Below are 13,407 nucleotides of genomic sequence, written 5' to 3' on the forward strand. Positions count from 1 at the left end.
CTTGTGAACCCATTTATAGTAACATTTGCAGTGCTTGTTTTACTAATTTATAACACAGGATGTTTGTAGGAACACTATCTATTTGTATAGTGGGAGTTCTGTCGATTGGATTCTAAGACACAGAATTAAAGTATATCTACTTTAATTCACTAGGCTGTCGGTCATATGTGAATTTTTATGGTGGCTGCTGGCATCTGCTCATGGAAATGACTGCATTGGATTTCCCATCTTTGTTGTGTGATATTAATGGTAGGCTAAAGACTCAGTAATCATGTTGTAATCTTTCCATTTACAACAGTTGCTCACTTTCTCTTTGTCTTCATTTGTCAGAACGAGTGATAGCGACAAACCAGCAATAAATACTTGGAATTTGATGACCTCTTAAAGTCTACATTTTGATAAGATTATAGTGCAGTGTTATATTATACAAGTCTGTGGTATTACAGAGACAAGTATCAGGTAAAGATGCAAGAGTATATTGTCACTAAAGAAGTCAGTTGTCTTTACTAATCTTTGTGGTCAATGTATGTATTTTTCTAATTTGTAATTTTGTCATTAAGGTCATAATGATTAAACTACATCTTTATGAGCAAGAACATTTCTTTGTTGTTCAGTATTTTAAATGTCAGGTCTAAAATGTACCATCATGTGAATGGAATTTTTATTAATGGTGGTAGAAAGCATAATTATATATAAAAAAAAAGCTTCTACAGTCGCAACACTGAATTATTTTATAGGAACTTAAATCTGTTTTGTTTGTTATGCACAATCTTCATCTATCAAGTTTGAAAAGCTATCAAGTGATGTAGATGTTATGTATATACTAAAAACCTTTGATTCACTGTGGATTATCAGTACAGCATATATAATGGAAATTTTTTTTGTTATAGGTGTATTTCTAGTTATATTCATTTCATGTTTATATAATGTTGTTTTATTTTTGTACCTCAGAATAGTTTTGGCAGCTTAACCATATTGAGAACTCAAGCAGACTGCAAAAACCACCTTCATTTACCACCACTGGCAAATGCATATCATTATTCAGGGGCATTATCCATGTAAAGTTTTTTTGTGGGACAGCTGCAATTTACTCTTACTGTTTGTTAATAGATTCAGTAAACATGTATGTGCTTTCTGGAAATTCATCTAATTCAACAGTTACTAATCAGTTCCTCTTTGAAATATTGCTAGTTGACCAAGAAATGTTTCATGTTATGATAATTCTTGAAAATTAAGATACAGGATGAGGGAAATGTAGATTTCATTGCCATTTGGAATGAATTCTACAAGTGATGATATTTATTATTTTTTCCATCTAATAAAAATACAATGTCAGAAAAATATGCATGACATTGTTATTTGGAATAAATTCTCTAAGTGATGTGACCTAGGCATTGGTACATTTTCAGGGTCTAGGCCTGGATGAACGGCGTGCAAACCTCCTCAAGAGAATGAGCCAGGAGCATGAGGCAGGAGTGGCTGGTGTCAGCAGCGGTGCCACAGTACCAAGTGCAGGTGGGGGCGCCTCTACCCATGAGCCACCCCTAAAGATGGCACGTCATGAACGGGAGGAAGAGAATGATACCCATCAACAACAGCAGCAGCAACAAAAACATCAACAGCAACAGCAGCAACAACAGCAGCAACAGCAGCAACAGCAACAGCAGCAGCAGCAGCATCCCCACTCTTCACTGTTTATGAGTCCACAGGATAAGATTCCCACCACCAGCTCCACCATGCAGAATGTGCTCACTCCCATTCCCCAAGAACTGACTGTCAACGCCCGCCAAGAGTTACGTAAGTTTGCCTAGCATACTTTTAGTGAGGCATGTAACTAACACATGAACTTTGTTACTGTTATTTGTTATTTGCTTTTGTATTTACTGAACTTCAAAAACTACTGTATTGTCCAAATTTTGTTTCCTCTGCTCGTTGACTTTCCAAAATTAATATTTTGTATCACACACACACACACACACACACACACACACACACACACACACACACACACACACATCTTCATTGTTATGATGTTTTGCCATTGAAAATTTTCTGCTGTCCTAGTCACTTGTCAGTATGCACTGTACTGTATACATAAACATCTTGTCATTCACACCCAAACATCTTATCAATTATATCCAAGGACACAATTTGGATTTATTATTAATTTTGTTTTTCCATCTTTACCCTCAAGTCCCTAATGTCTAATTACAGGCCTGTCAGCTTTACTTCAATTGTGGGTAAATTAATGGAATCAATAATAGCGTAAAACATTAGGGAACACCTGGACAAACATGGCTGGATAAATCAAACACAACATGGATTTACGAAGGGAAAGTTGTGTCTTACAAACTTGTTGAGGTTTTTTAGTTAGGTTTATGAGGCAGCAGATAAGGGTGATTATTATGACATTCTGTACTTGGATTTCAGTAAAGCCTTTAACAAGGTACCTCACCAGAGGCTCTTAAAAAGGTTAGAGCACACGGTATAGAGGGTAGAATACTAGGCTGGATTAAGGCGTGGTCAGACGATAGGCAACAGAGGGTAGTGATTAAGGGATCTAATTCCAAGTGGGGGGAAGTAGTTAGTGGGGTGCCACAGGGCTCAGTTTTAGGGCCATTATTATTTATAATATGTAAAATGACTTGGATAGTGGAATTAACAGTGACGTTAGTAAATTTGCAGACGACACAAAGATTAATTTGGTCTGATTCGGATGCTAAGGCCTTGCGGGCAGACTTAGATAGGATGAAAGAATGGACAAATAGATGGCAAATGCAGTTTAGTATTAACAAGTGGAGGGTACTGAGCGTAGGTAGAGATAATCCAAGCAATAGGTACACGATAGATAACGAGGCACTAGGAAGTTCCAAATATGAGAAAGATTTAGGAGTCATATTTAGCTCCGATCTCGGTACAAGGAAGCAATGTATTGAGGCCAGGAATAAGGTGAATAGAGTATTGGGATTCATTTTTTAGAAGTGTTAAAAGCAAAAGTCCCAAAGTAATACTAAAATTATACTTGGTGCTGGTCAAACAACATTTTGACTATGTGGTACAATTCTGGTCTCCACATTATAGGGAGGATATAGCTCTGTTGGAGTCAGTGCAAAGGAGGATGACTAAAAAGATACATGCATAGGGATATTCCCTATGCAGTGAGATTGAAAAAACTCAAATCTGCATTCCTTAGAGAGACGTAGGTTAAGAGAAGACCTGATAGAAGTATTTAAGTGGTATAAGGGTTTTAACAGAGGGAGTTCTTCGGATCAGTAGAGGGGACAGAACCAGAAATAATGGGTTTAAACTTAAAAATTCAGGTTTAGGAAAGAAGTGGGAAGAAACTGGTTTTCAAACAGAGTGGTTGATGAGTGGAACGGTCTCAGTGGGCATGTAGTCAGGGCTGAGTCAATAGCGAGCTGTAAAAGAAGATTAGATAAATTCATGGATGGGGACAATAGATGGAATTAGGTAGCTTTAAACACGCAGGGACTGCCACGTGTAGGCTTGGCGGCCTCTTGCAGCTTCCCTCTTTTCCTATGTTCTTATGTAACAATAAGCTTGGAAACAGGATAATATGATAATATCATGGGTAAAGGGAAGTTTAAAGTTATTATGTCTTTTCCTCTCCTTCTGTTTTCTTTTAAATTAACTCAGAAATGTGTGTGTGTCTAGATTGTTAAATAAGGATTTTTAATTATGATTTTTAGGGAATTATTTATTTGGTTTGTATATTGTGCAATATTTTACCATCCAACAATATTGCATTTTGGAAGGAATACTTCTACTGTAACCCTAAAACTTCCATCCTTGCAGAGACAGGACTAACATATAAAAACAACTGGAACAGAATGTTGTACCCCAGAAATCTCATTTATTAGTTCAGAGATTCCACCTCTCTCTCTCTCTCTCTCTCTCTCTCTCTCTCTCTCTCTCTCTCTCTCTCTCTCTCTCTCTCTCTCTCTCTCTCTCTCTCTCTCTCTCTCTCTCTCTCTCTCTCTCTCTCTCTCTCTCTCTCTCTCTCTCTCTCTCTCTCTCTCTCTCAGATTTGATATTACCTAATATCTACATTAGTGATGTTGAAAACTTTTCTTATAAGCATTAGATAAAATGTTTAAAGTTAAGTTCTTTGAAAAATTATAAGTATTTTCTTTTTAAGGAAAATATGTATGTAACAACAAGGTCAGCTCTTAGTAGTGAAGATTGTTTTGCAAGTCATCTGATTTTGTAGTAAAAGATGATTGCTATTTTTTATTTAAATTTGACTCATCGGTATGTAATTGACTATCTATCATACAATTTGAGAATTAACTTTATATCTGAGAAAATATGATTTTTGTATAAAGGAAAATTGATCATAATATCATCATTCAGAGCTATTCAGAATACCAAGACCTTATGATGCCTGTCAGAACATAACAGAAGTGCTTTGGCAGTTATTCTTATTAATTACTGTTTTAAAATAAATAGTGCATCCTGTACATAAATGTGTATCCTTTCTCAGCCGACTTCCTGAAGTCCTACACTGTCTTCAAGCTGAACGATTATCTCGGATTTCGCACACGGCAGCAATTCTGGGAGGAACCTGCTGTTAGACGCATCCTGGAAGGAATCAAGAACAAAGAAATTGATATGAAGAGTGCAGCAGAACTTCTTGGTGTGTCATATGGGACCTTGTATGGGCGGTATCGAGAAGTCTTTGGGTATCTCAAACATTCTTGGGTAAGTATTGATTTTGTTTTCACACTTGCACGTGATTTGCAGTGATGTATTTAGTGGAGGTTGAGCTGGTCTTCACTATAGATAGAGCAGCTACAATTCTAAAAGGAATTGTAAACCATCATCATCAAAACTATTTCTTGCAGTGATAAAAATTTATGTATGTACTGACAGGAAATTTCTACATGACAGTTGTAGAGGTGATGATGTAGAGTTTTCACTTCATTTATATGGTAAAACACCTAAATTGGATAGAGACCTAGAAGCCCTTCTATTGTATATATTCTGATATCCTTTTTTTTTTTCATGGAAGGCTAAGTCTTGATTTGTTCCTTTCAATAGTCTTGCCAACTACACATTCCAGTTCATCTGTATCCTATAATCTGTCTCTGAAGACATGTACTTAGAGAGGAGGAGCTGATAAGATGAATAGCTTTCATCCTCTATTTCATATATTCACTAGTTTTCAATATATCTCTATAGTGATTCTCATTTCTGTTATGATATTGTTGCTTAATAATAGTTTGTAGATTATTTTGCATTGCTAATATACTCAAGTTGATTCTGGCAAATTATCCCTTAGTGGCCAGCCACCATCCCCACCTTTCAGTCGCTGTTTCTTTATTTACCATGGTGGGATGTGAAATTGAAGACAAAAATTATAATAACATTAGTGATAATAACAAAAATAATAGCATGTTTGTAACCTCTCAATCAACAAAAAATAAATATATATCATTGAAGGCACAAAGTGAGATGGTGTGTGTAATGTAGGTGTGGGTGGGTGCCTGCTGGTATCAAGGACAGCATGCTGTCAGGGATACTTCATGAGGAGATAATAGTAATATGTTATAGTCTGTCTACACCAAGATGGCTCATGGGTCTGGGTAGTGTCGTGGAGGAATGCGTAGTTGTCAGATCTCGAGGAAAACCGTAAGCTTGTAAAATATGTGTTACTGAACAGAAAACAAGTATTGTTTACATAAAGTCAACGATATAAGAAGCTACAATATGTTTTGAACAACAACTTAACTGAATAACATTTTACTAGAAGAAAGCAGAAATGTGACACATTTTTTTCTGACTTTGCTATGAGATGGAATGAAAGAATGATTCACTACAACATTAAACCTTTGGTAGGCAGATAGTGTTAAATTGAAATGTTTCAGTGTAATGAGGCCAAAATCTAAGTAAAGAGGTGGAAATAGAAGATAAAAAAAATATCTAAATAAAATCATATGACCATATGGCAGGGTAGACCTAAATCTCTCTGGGAACCCAATCCCTTCTTTCTCTCATATATATATATATATATATATATATATATATATATATATATATATATATATATATATATATATATATATATATATATATATATATATATATATACACATACACACACACACACAGACACATATACATACATTTATACATGAAATGGGTGCAACCTATTAGTTATAGCATTGTGGAAATGTTCACATTCTGTCAACTCTTGTGTCCTGACCTGACATCAGGCTAAGACCACACACGGATCTCCTCCACACTCTACCACTCTCTAAATATGCTTATATACATGCAAGCATACATAAACATACAAATGCTTACATTTATACACACATGCATACATATTGTGCCTGCAACCTTTAGTTCGTGTTATAGCAGTACGTATAGCAGAGAAAAACAGCAGCGGGTGGATGGGGAGGCCAGTAAAAGGGGCAGCAACACTTTAAAATTTCTCAGCCCGAGACCCAGGAGCCATTTAAATATAGACAGACAATAGTGTAATTCACTATTTCACAGTGCTGCTTTGCCATAATCTAATGTTTGTAACCTCCAGGATAAAACATCAACAAATTAAACTATAACAGATAAGTAATCAAGGCAAATATTAATAAGTAAGCAAACAAACAACTGAGCTTGTGACTATCTTGGCCATTATCTGCCTTATCTCTTATTTTATTGTATGCCAGGCATGCCATAAAGTGGAGCTGTAGACCTAATCTTTCATGTCCATTGTTGAAGTATATCCACCAATCCCTGGTGTGCTTGTCATGAAGACCCAGTGAGGCGAAGTGGCTAATGAGGTGAAGTCATGGGTGGCCATATTGTTCATGACGTCATCAGATGCTCTGTTCTGATGGCCAAGCCTGTCCAGTTTTAACATTATTTACATTTTTATAGTTCATTTATTTTGGCTCATAAATAACTTTTTAATGATTTCTAGAAATATTTACTTGTTTTTGATTGCTTTTCATGCTTCTGTTGGGTGAAATACATAGTTTTTTATTATTATTATTTTTTTTTTTTAGGACGTAAATAAGAGCTGAATTTCTATTAAAATTTTTAATTTTAATCAATCATCAAGCTTATGTCTTCTAAAAATAATTTATGGTTATTAAAATGTTTTGTGCTCCTCATATGTAAAGTATGTGAACTTCAAGAGTGTTGTATAACCCTGCTAAAGCTGGAAAAGTTGACTTTTTTTATGTAAATAAGTTGTAATATTTTCTAAAGGTAATTGAGATTTTATTAAAGTGTTTTCCGTTCTTGTTGAATAGTATTTGTGGGCTGTAGAATTATTTTTAAACCTGTCAAAATTTCAACACTTTTATTAGGATGTTCTTTGAAATATTTTATTGTTAATCTGCCAGGAATTATTTGCATATTTGAGAAATTAGTTTAAATTTATAAAGCATTCATGTTTTGCTACTTTTTCCTAAATGGACATTTCTGAAACTAAGTATATGTACCATATGTACATAAAAATATGCCTGAGTCCACAAGCTGGACCCTGCTTTCCAGTGTGTGTGTGTGTGTGTGTTATATTGCTCTTCATGTGCAGGAAGAGAGAGAGAGAGAGAGAGAGAGAGAGAGAGAGAGAGAGAGAGAGAGAGAGAGAGAGAGAGAGAGAACCGGACTTAGATGGAAGTGATAGGGAGGGAGTATGAAGAATGTAGAAATAAGGAGAGAGTGGGGATTGGGAGGAAAACATGGAATGGTGTTGAGAAAGGTTTAATTTGCATATCATGACTTCTGGCCTGTGATATTTACTTATCAAAATTCCTTAAGTTGACTTGTTACTGTAGCTAAAAACAATGGTAGAAAGGCTGCTTCTTGAAGCAGGGAGCCATCTGTACATATTAATGCAGTTTTATTTTAGATTTTCATATTCTAGAATTAGTAATCTAAGATATATAATCATTCATCTACATTGCATTTCCTTTTATATATGTGTAGTTCTGAGGGTAATCTACATAAATGCTGTTTGATTCAGGTGAACAAGCAAGGACGAGGTAGTGGAACACCCCAGAAGGAACGATCCATATGGGAAGAAGCCCGAGCACAGGAACTCATTCAGAGGGTACTCAACAAGGAGCTCTCCTTGACAGCTGCAGCAGTGAGGCTAGGAGTGGACACAAACACCTTCTTTGCCCACCTTACTGATAATGGGAAGAACAAGGGGAGGATGGCACTTCTTCTTGGCACAGATGGTACCACCACAACCACAGCCACAACACCCACAACAACCACAACTAATGACTCCAAAGTAGCTGCCACCAATGCCAATACTAACCACAGTGAAGACTCAGCAAATGCCTCTTTGGTGGATCCTAGTGGTGAGGATTCTAACCCATCGGGTAACAATGTTGCTGGGGGCCAGGGAAGTGACGACAGCAATGCAGAGAGTCTGGCAGACAACATGGAAGTGGAAGTTAATGGGGAAAAGGGAGACAATGAGGAGTCAGAGATGGACAATTCAAGAGAAATAAGAACCACTATGGATCTTCAAGAAAATACAGGTGAGGATCCACAGGAGACCTCACCCCACAACATAGAAACCTTCCAGTCCATAGTTGAAGATGACGGAAATGTTTATGCAGATGCCTCTTAAGGTGCGGAGTCAATTTTATGACTGCAGTCTTGTTTTAGAATGAGTTGGAAATTAATCAAGCACAATTCACCCTCCCCTTCCACTTACTTACCACTGCTATATATGGCATAAGACAGAAGTTGGAGAATGTGAAGCATTGTAATCATATACTGTCTGTGGTCCAGAAGTGTTTGTGGTATAGTGATTCAAGTTAGGAGTGTATTGTTTGATGCTGGAATGGCTGAACTGGAAATGTATGATACCAAATGTGTGTGATAAGAAGTTAGCAAAGGAAATGATGAATACGAAAAGATAAAGGAATGGTGTATGAATCCTCAAGGATGGTCTGTCTAAATAATTGTTTGTTCCTTGTCATGTGCTGCCAAGGAAAAAGAGCAAGTTGCATATCTTTATTTTGGGCTCAAGATACTGTATGTCATGAGAAGCTCAGAGGCATTATCCTCACGCCATAGCGTTTGATATGGTACAAGTAATGGTACAACAAGGCTAAGGATTTTTATTCAGTATGGTAGAAATAGTTTTATCAAAGTGATGTAGACACTGTAAAAGGTACCTCAACTACAGTGAGTTGGCAAGTAAGTTTGTGTTTTGAAGTGTGGCTCCAGTATGGTTTACTTGCTCTAGTAAGGGCAATTCAACTACATGTGTTGAAGTGCCATGATTATTTTCTACTTTCCCAGAATGATGTGTGTTGTAGAGACCGCATTTTTATATTGTGATAACGTACATGGACCTACATCGGATGTTATTTAGATGTTACAGTTTTCCCAAAATAATATATTGATTTCAAAAGAGTAAAACTTTCCTATTTAACTGTATTGATAGTTCATTCTTTGAAAAATTAAGTGTAAAACTGATGTTTTTCTGCATGATGTATTTTTTCCAAGGTTTCTGTATCAAAGGTTATTCTGCTTACATTGAGCAGCTTATGCAACATGGCTTTGACAAGTAGGTCAAAGAAAGTGGCAATATTATGTGAACCCCAAAGATTTATCTAAAGGATTCTTATCTAAGCATGCCATTTAATGGTTCAAGCCTTATATAAGGATGCCAGTTATATTAACTTCAGAATTTTATAGTGGTGTTTACTGTTGCTGGTATTCATAGGGTATTTATAATATAATTGTGAATTAGTTGGTAAAAACCATGATATTGGTTTTTCATTTTTTTTTTTTTTTTTTTTTTTTTTATTAATTTCCTTATACTACTTTACTTTTGTTTAACTTTGTTTTATTCATTTATTTACTTTCCTTTAAATTAACATCTATATACCTGACAAGAATCAGACCTTCATTTTGGTTGTAAGAGAATGTCACCTGTTGTGTGAAAGACTGAGGCAAATAAGGTCTTAATTATCCCTTAAAGCAGAGATAGTACCTCATCTTTGATTTCAGCTATAGATATGGAGTTATCATTGTTGTAGGTTTCTGATATTTTAGTGTTTATAACGGAAGGGAGGTGAGTTGGGGCAAACTCTTTGGCTACTTGACGTACTGAAGTCGCTTGTTGTTTAGAAAAAAAAATCTGACAGCCATGAAGTTTGTAGTATAGTATGTAATTACTTATCACATTGTACGTAATGCTGGAGTGCATATTTTTACAGGGATGGGCTTAGCTGATCCCATAGTTTGATAAGAATTATGAAGCATGGGTTTGCATGTATGCACTGTGTTAGTAGTTGTGCATTCATAGTTGTTGTTTCTATGTTGACATGTATTGATTGTTACCACTACTCTTTTTGCCTAACCACCAAGATTTTCTCCCGAGTGTTATCTGCTTCACTCAAGGCGTCAGTCTATCTGACATTCCATGGGCGGGGCACACAGGCTACATAAGATAGAGGCAGGTGTGGTTGTTTGTTATGGGAAGCACAGGCTTGTTTCCAAAGATTGTTTTTCTAGTATTGAAAATGTGTTTGTAAGATGGTTTGGCCTTTATGAAGGGGATAATTTATAAAAGATACAAAGGTTTTGTATTTGCAGCTTAACGTCTCTGTCAGCATGAAATTTTATTTCATTTAATTTTTATCTGTTTATGTCCATAAAGACGGATTGTTTATGAGAACATTCGTCATGTACACGTAAAGCCTGTAGATGTTTCAAAGTTCAGTACAGTGAACAAGTGCAGAGAACACTTGAGAACAAGGGCTTTGCTGACCATGTGATGAGATGGCCATCAAAACCAGTGATTGAACCTCTTTTTGCATCTCTCTCTGTTCCAAAGAAAATCAAAACATTTTGTTATATTGTGCCCAATTCACTTCACATTTACTCTAATGTAGTTTGGTTCGTTTGCTCATTATTGATAGTTTTTTGTTTTTTTTTAATAATTAGGTTAACATATGAAGCATTATACTTAACCTATTTTATTTTCCAAGATTTGTGATGCTTTGCCAGTTTCATAGTCATGAGCACAAGGATTTACCATTGTTCACATTGCTCTTAAGGGGTTTTCAAATAGATTGTAGAGGAAAGTGACTGATATTCAGACAGCTAGGAGGACGTGCACAGAAGGCTAGTCTGCATGACCACATGTGACCCATTGAAGTTCTCGAGTTTTATTTAAGGAAAGCTTCGTGGGCTCCTTGATTGTACAAGTACACTCAGACTGTTGAATGAACTGTGTTTGCCTCATCAAAGATGATTTATCTCTTTATTCTAGGTATAGTTCATGTTTGCAGTTATTTTGTATCCAGACTTTTCTCTCCACACAGAAAGGTTCGTTGTTAAAGGTGTGCCTGGTGCGTACAAATTTTAAAATTTCTCATCTACTTCAGTGTGTTTGTAAGTATTGTGTATTCTTTACTATTCAGAGTTTGTCTGTCTGTGGGATTCTTTTAAGGAAAGGATTATGTAGATGATGCATTTTGTTTAAATTATCCTTTATATGTGTTAGTATTGGTTCAGTCCATTATAATTGCGTGATATGAATTTGTCGTATGATAATATAGGTTCCATTGATATAATCAGTTTGACTTATGATACCTTAATTATTTGATAACCAAATGGAGAGTGAAGACCTTTTGATACAAAATTTTACTCCATTTTTCATTGATTAGTTCAATTAATAAAGCATTTAGATAATCACTGTATTAGATACAACTATCATAAAGCTTTTAGGACCAAAGGTAACGAGCTGGCATTTTCAATGTAACCTATCAGTCATTTATTCTCCAAAGTGACCTTAAACAAGGGGTGTGAGATAAGCAACACACCAAAGCACGTTCCAGAAAACACAGCAACGAGCCTTCTCTCTCTATCTCTATTTCTCACATTTTCACTATGTAGTAGTAGTGTAAGATGCTTTGTTTAACGTGTGGCACACCACCTTGATTAAGTTGGTTAGTTCTCTTAAGGCTTATTTGCCATCTAGTTAGTTGGATAAATAACTCTTTTCAGAACTAACATACCTAATTTAAATTTAGTGGTCTTGGTAAATGCTAAATATATACGTATATATATTGTATATCTTTTTCTATTACAGTGTAAGTCAATGTTCATACACTTCAGAATGCCTTGTTCCTTAGGGTGCCTTAAAGCATATTGTATATTACTATTTTTTGTAACATAACTGGGACACCTTGAGGTAAACAATGGGTAATTAAGGCCTAATTAGCCATTAGGTATGTATAACAATATAATTACAGGAATGCAAGTGTATCACATAGTCACTAATTCTATTATTATTTTGTACTATGCTGATTTCTCAAGTTTAACAACTGTGAACTCTTTACCAAAGTATTAATATTTAATTATTATTTTACTCTAGCTTTATGAATAACTGTGGCCATTATTATTAAATATATATATATATATATATATATATATATATATATATATATATATATATATATATATATATATATATATATATATATATATATATATATATATATATATATATATATATATATATATATATATATATATATATATATATATATATATATATATATATATATATATATATATATATATATATATATATATATATATATATATATATATATATATATATATATATATATATATATATATATATATATATATATATATATATATATATATATATATATATATATATATATATATATATATATATATATATATATATATATATATATATATATATATATATATATATATATATATATATATATATATATATATATATATATATATATATATATATATATATATATATATATATATATATATATATATATATATATATATATATATATATATATATATATATATATATATATATATATATATATATATATATATATATATATATATATATATATATATATATATATATATATATATATATATATATATATATATATATATATATATATATATATATATATATATATATATATATATATATATATATATATATATATATATATATATATATATATATATATATATATATATATATATATATATATATATATATATATATATATATATATATATATATATATATATATATATATATATATATATATATATATATATATATATATATATATATATATATATATATATATATATATATATATATATATATATATATATATATATATATATATATATATATATATATATATATATATATATATATATATATATATATATATATATATATATATATATATATATATATATATATATATATATATATATATATATATATATATATATATATATATATATATATATATATATATATATATATATATATATATATATATATATATATATATATATATATATATATAT

At 33.0% G+C, this 13,407-nt stretch overlaps 1 protein-coding gene across 9 annotated transcripts in view; it reads left to right on the forward strand.

The window, feature by feature from the left end:
* LOC123503551 (protein jim lovell-like) overlaps positions 1 to 11,576 on the forward strand; it is a 38,141-nt gene extending 26,565 nt beyond the window's left edge. For 7 of the 9 annotated variants that reach the window (XM_045253406.1, XM_045253402.1, XM_045253403.1 and 4 more), the window contains 3 exons: positions 1,392 to 1,797; positions 4,505 to 4,722; positions 7,997 to 11,576. In XM_045253406.1, coding sequence (XP_045109341.1) covers positions 1,392 to 1,797; positions 4,505 to 4,722; positions 7,997 to 8,614 — 1,242 coding nt within the window. In that variant the 3' untranslated portion in view covers positions 8,615 to 11,576. The remainder of the gene's footprint in view (positions 1 to 1,391; positions 1,798 to 4,504; positions 4,723 to 7,996) is intronic. The other 2 variants (XM_045253407.1, XM_045253405.1) reach the window with 1 other exon arrangement.
* Positions 11,577 to 13,407: the final 1,831 nt, after the last annotated feature.

The sequence above is a fragment of the Portunus trituberculatus genome, chromosome 14 (assembly GCF_017591435.1).
Source record: "Portunus trituberculatus isolate SZX2019 chromosome 14, ASM1759143v1, whole genome shotgun sequence".
In the NCBI taxonomy this organism is placed as follows: Eukaryota; Metazoa; Arthropoda; class Malacostraca; order Decapoda; family Portunidae; genus Portunus; species Portunus trituberculatus.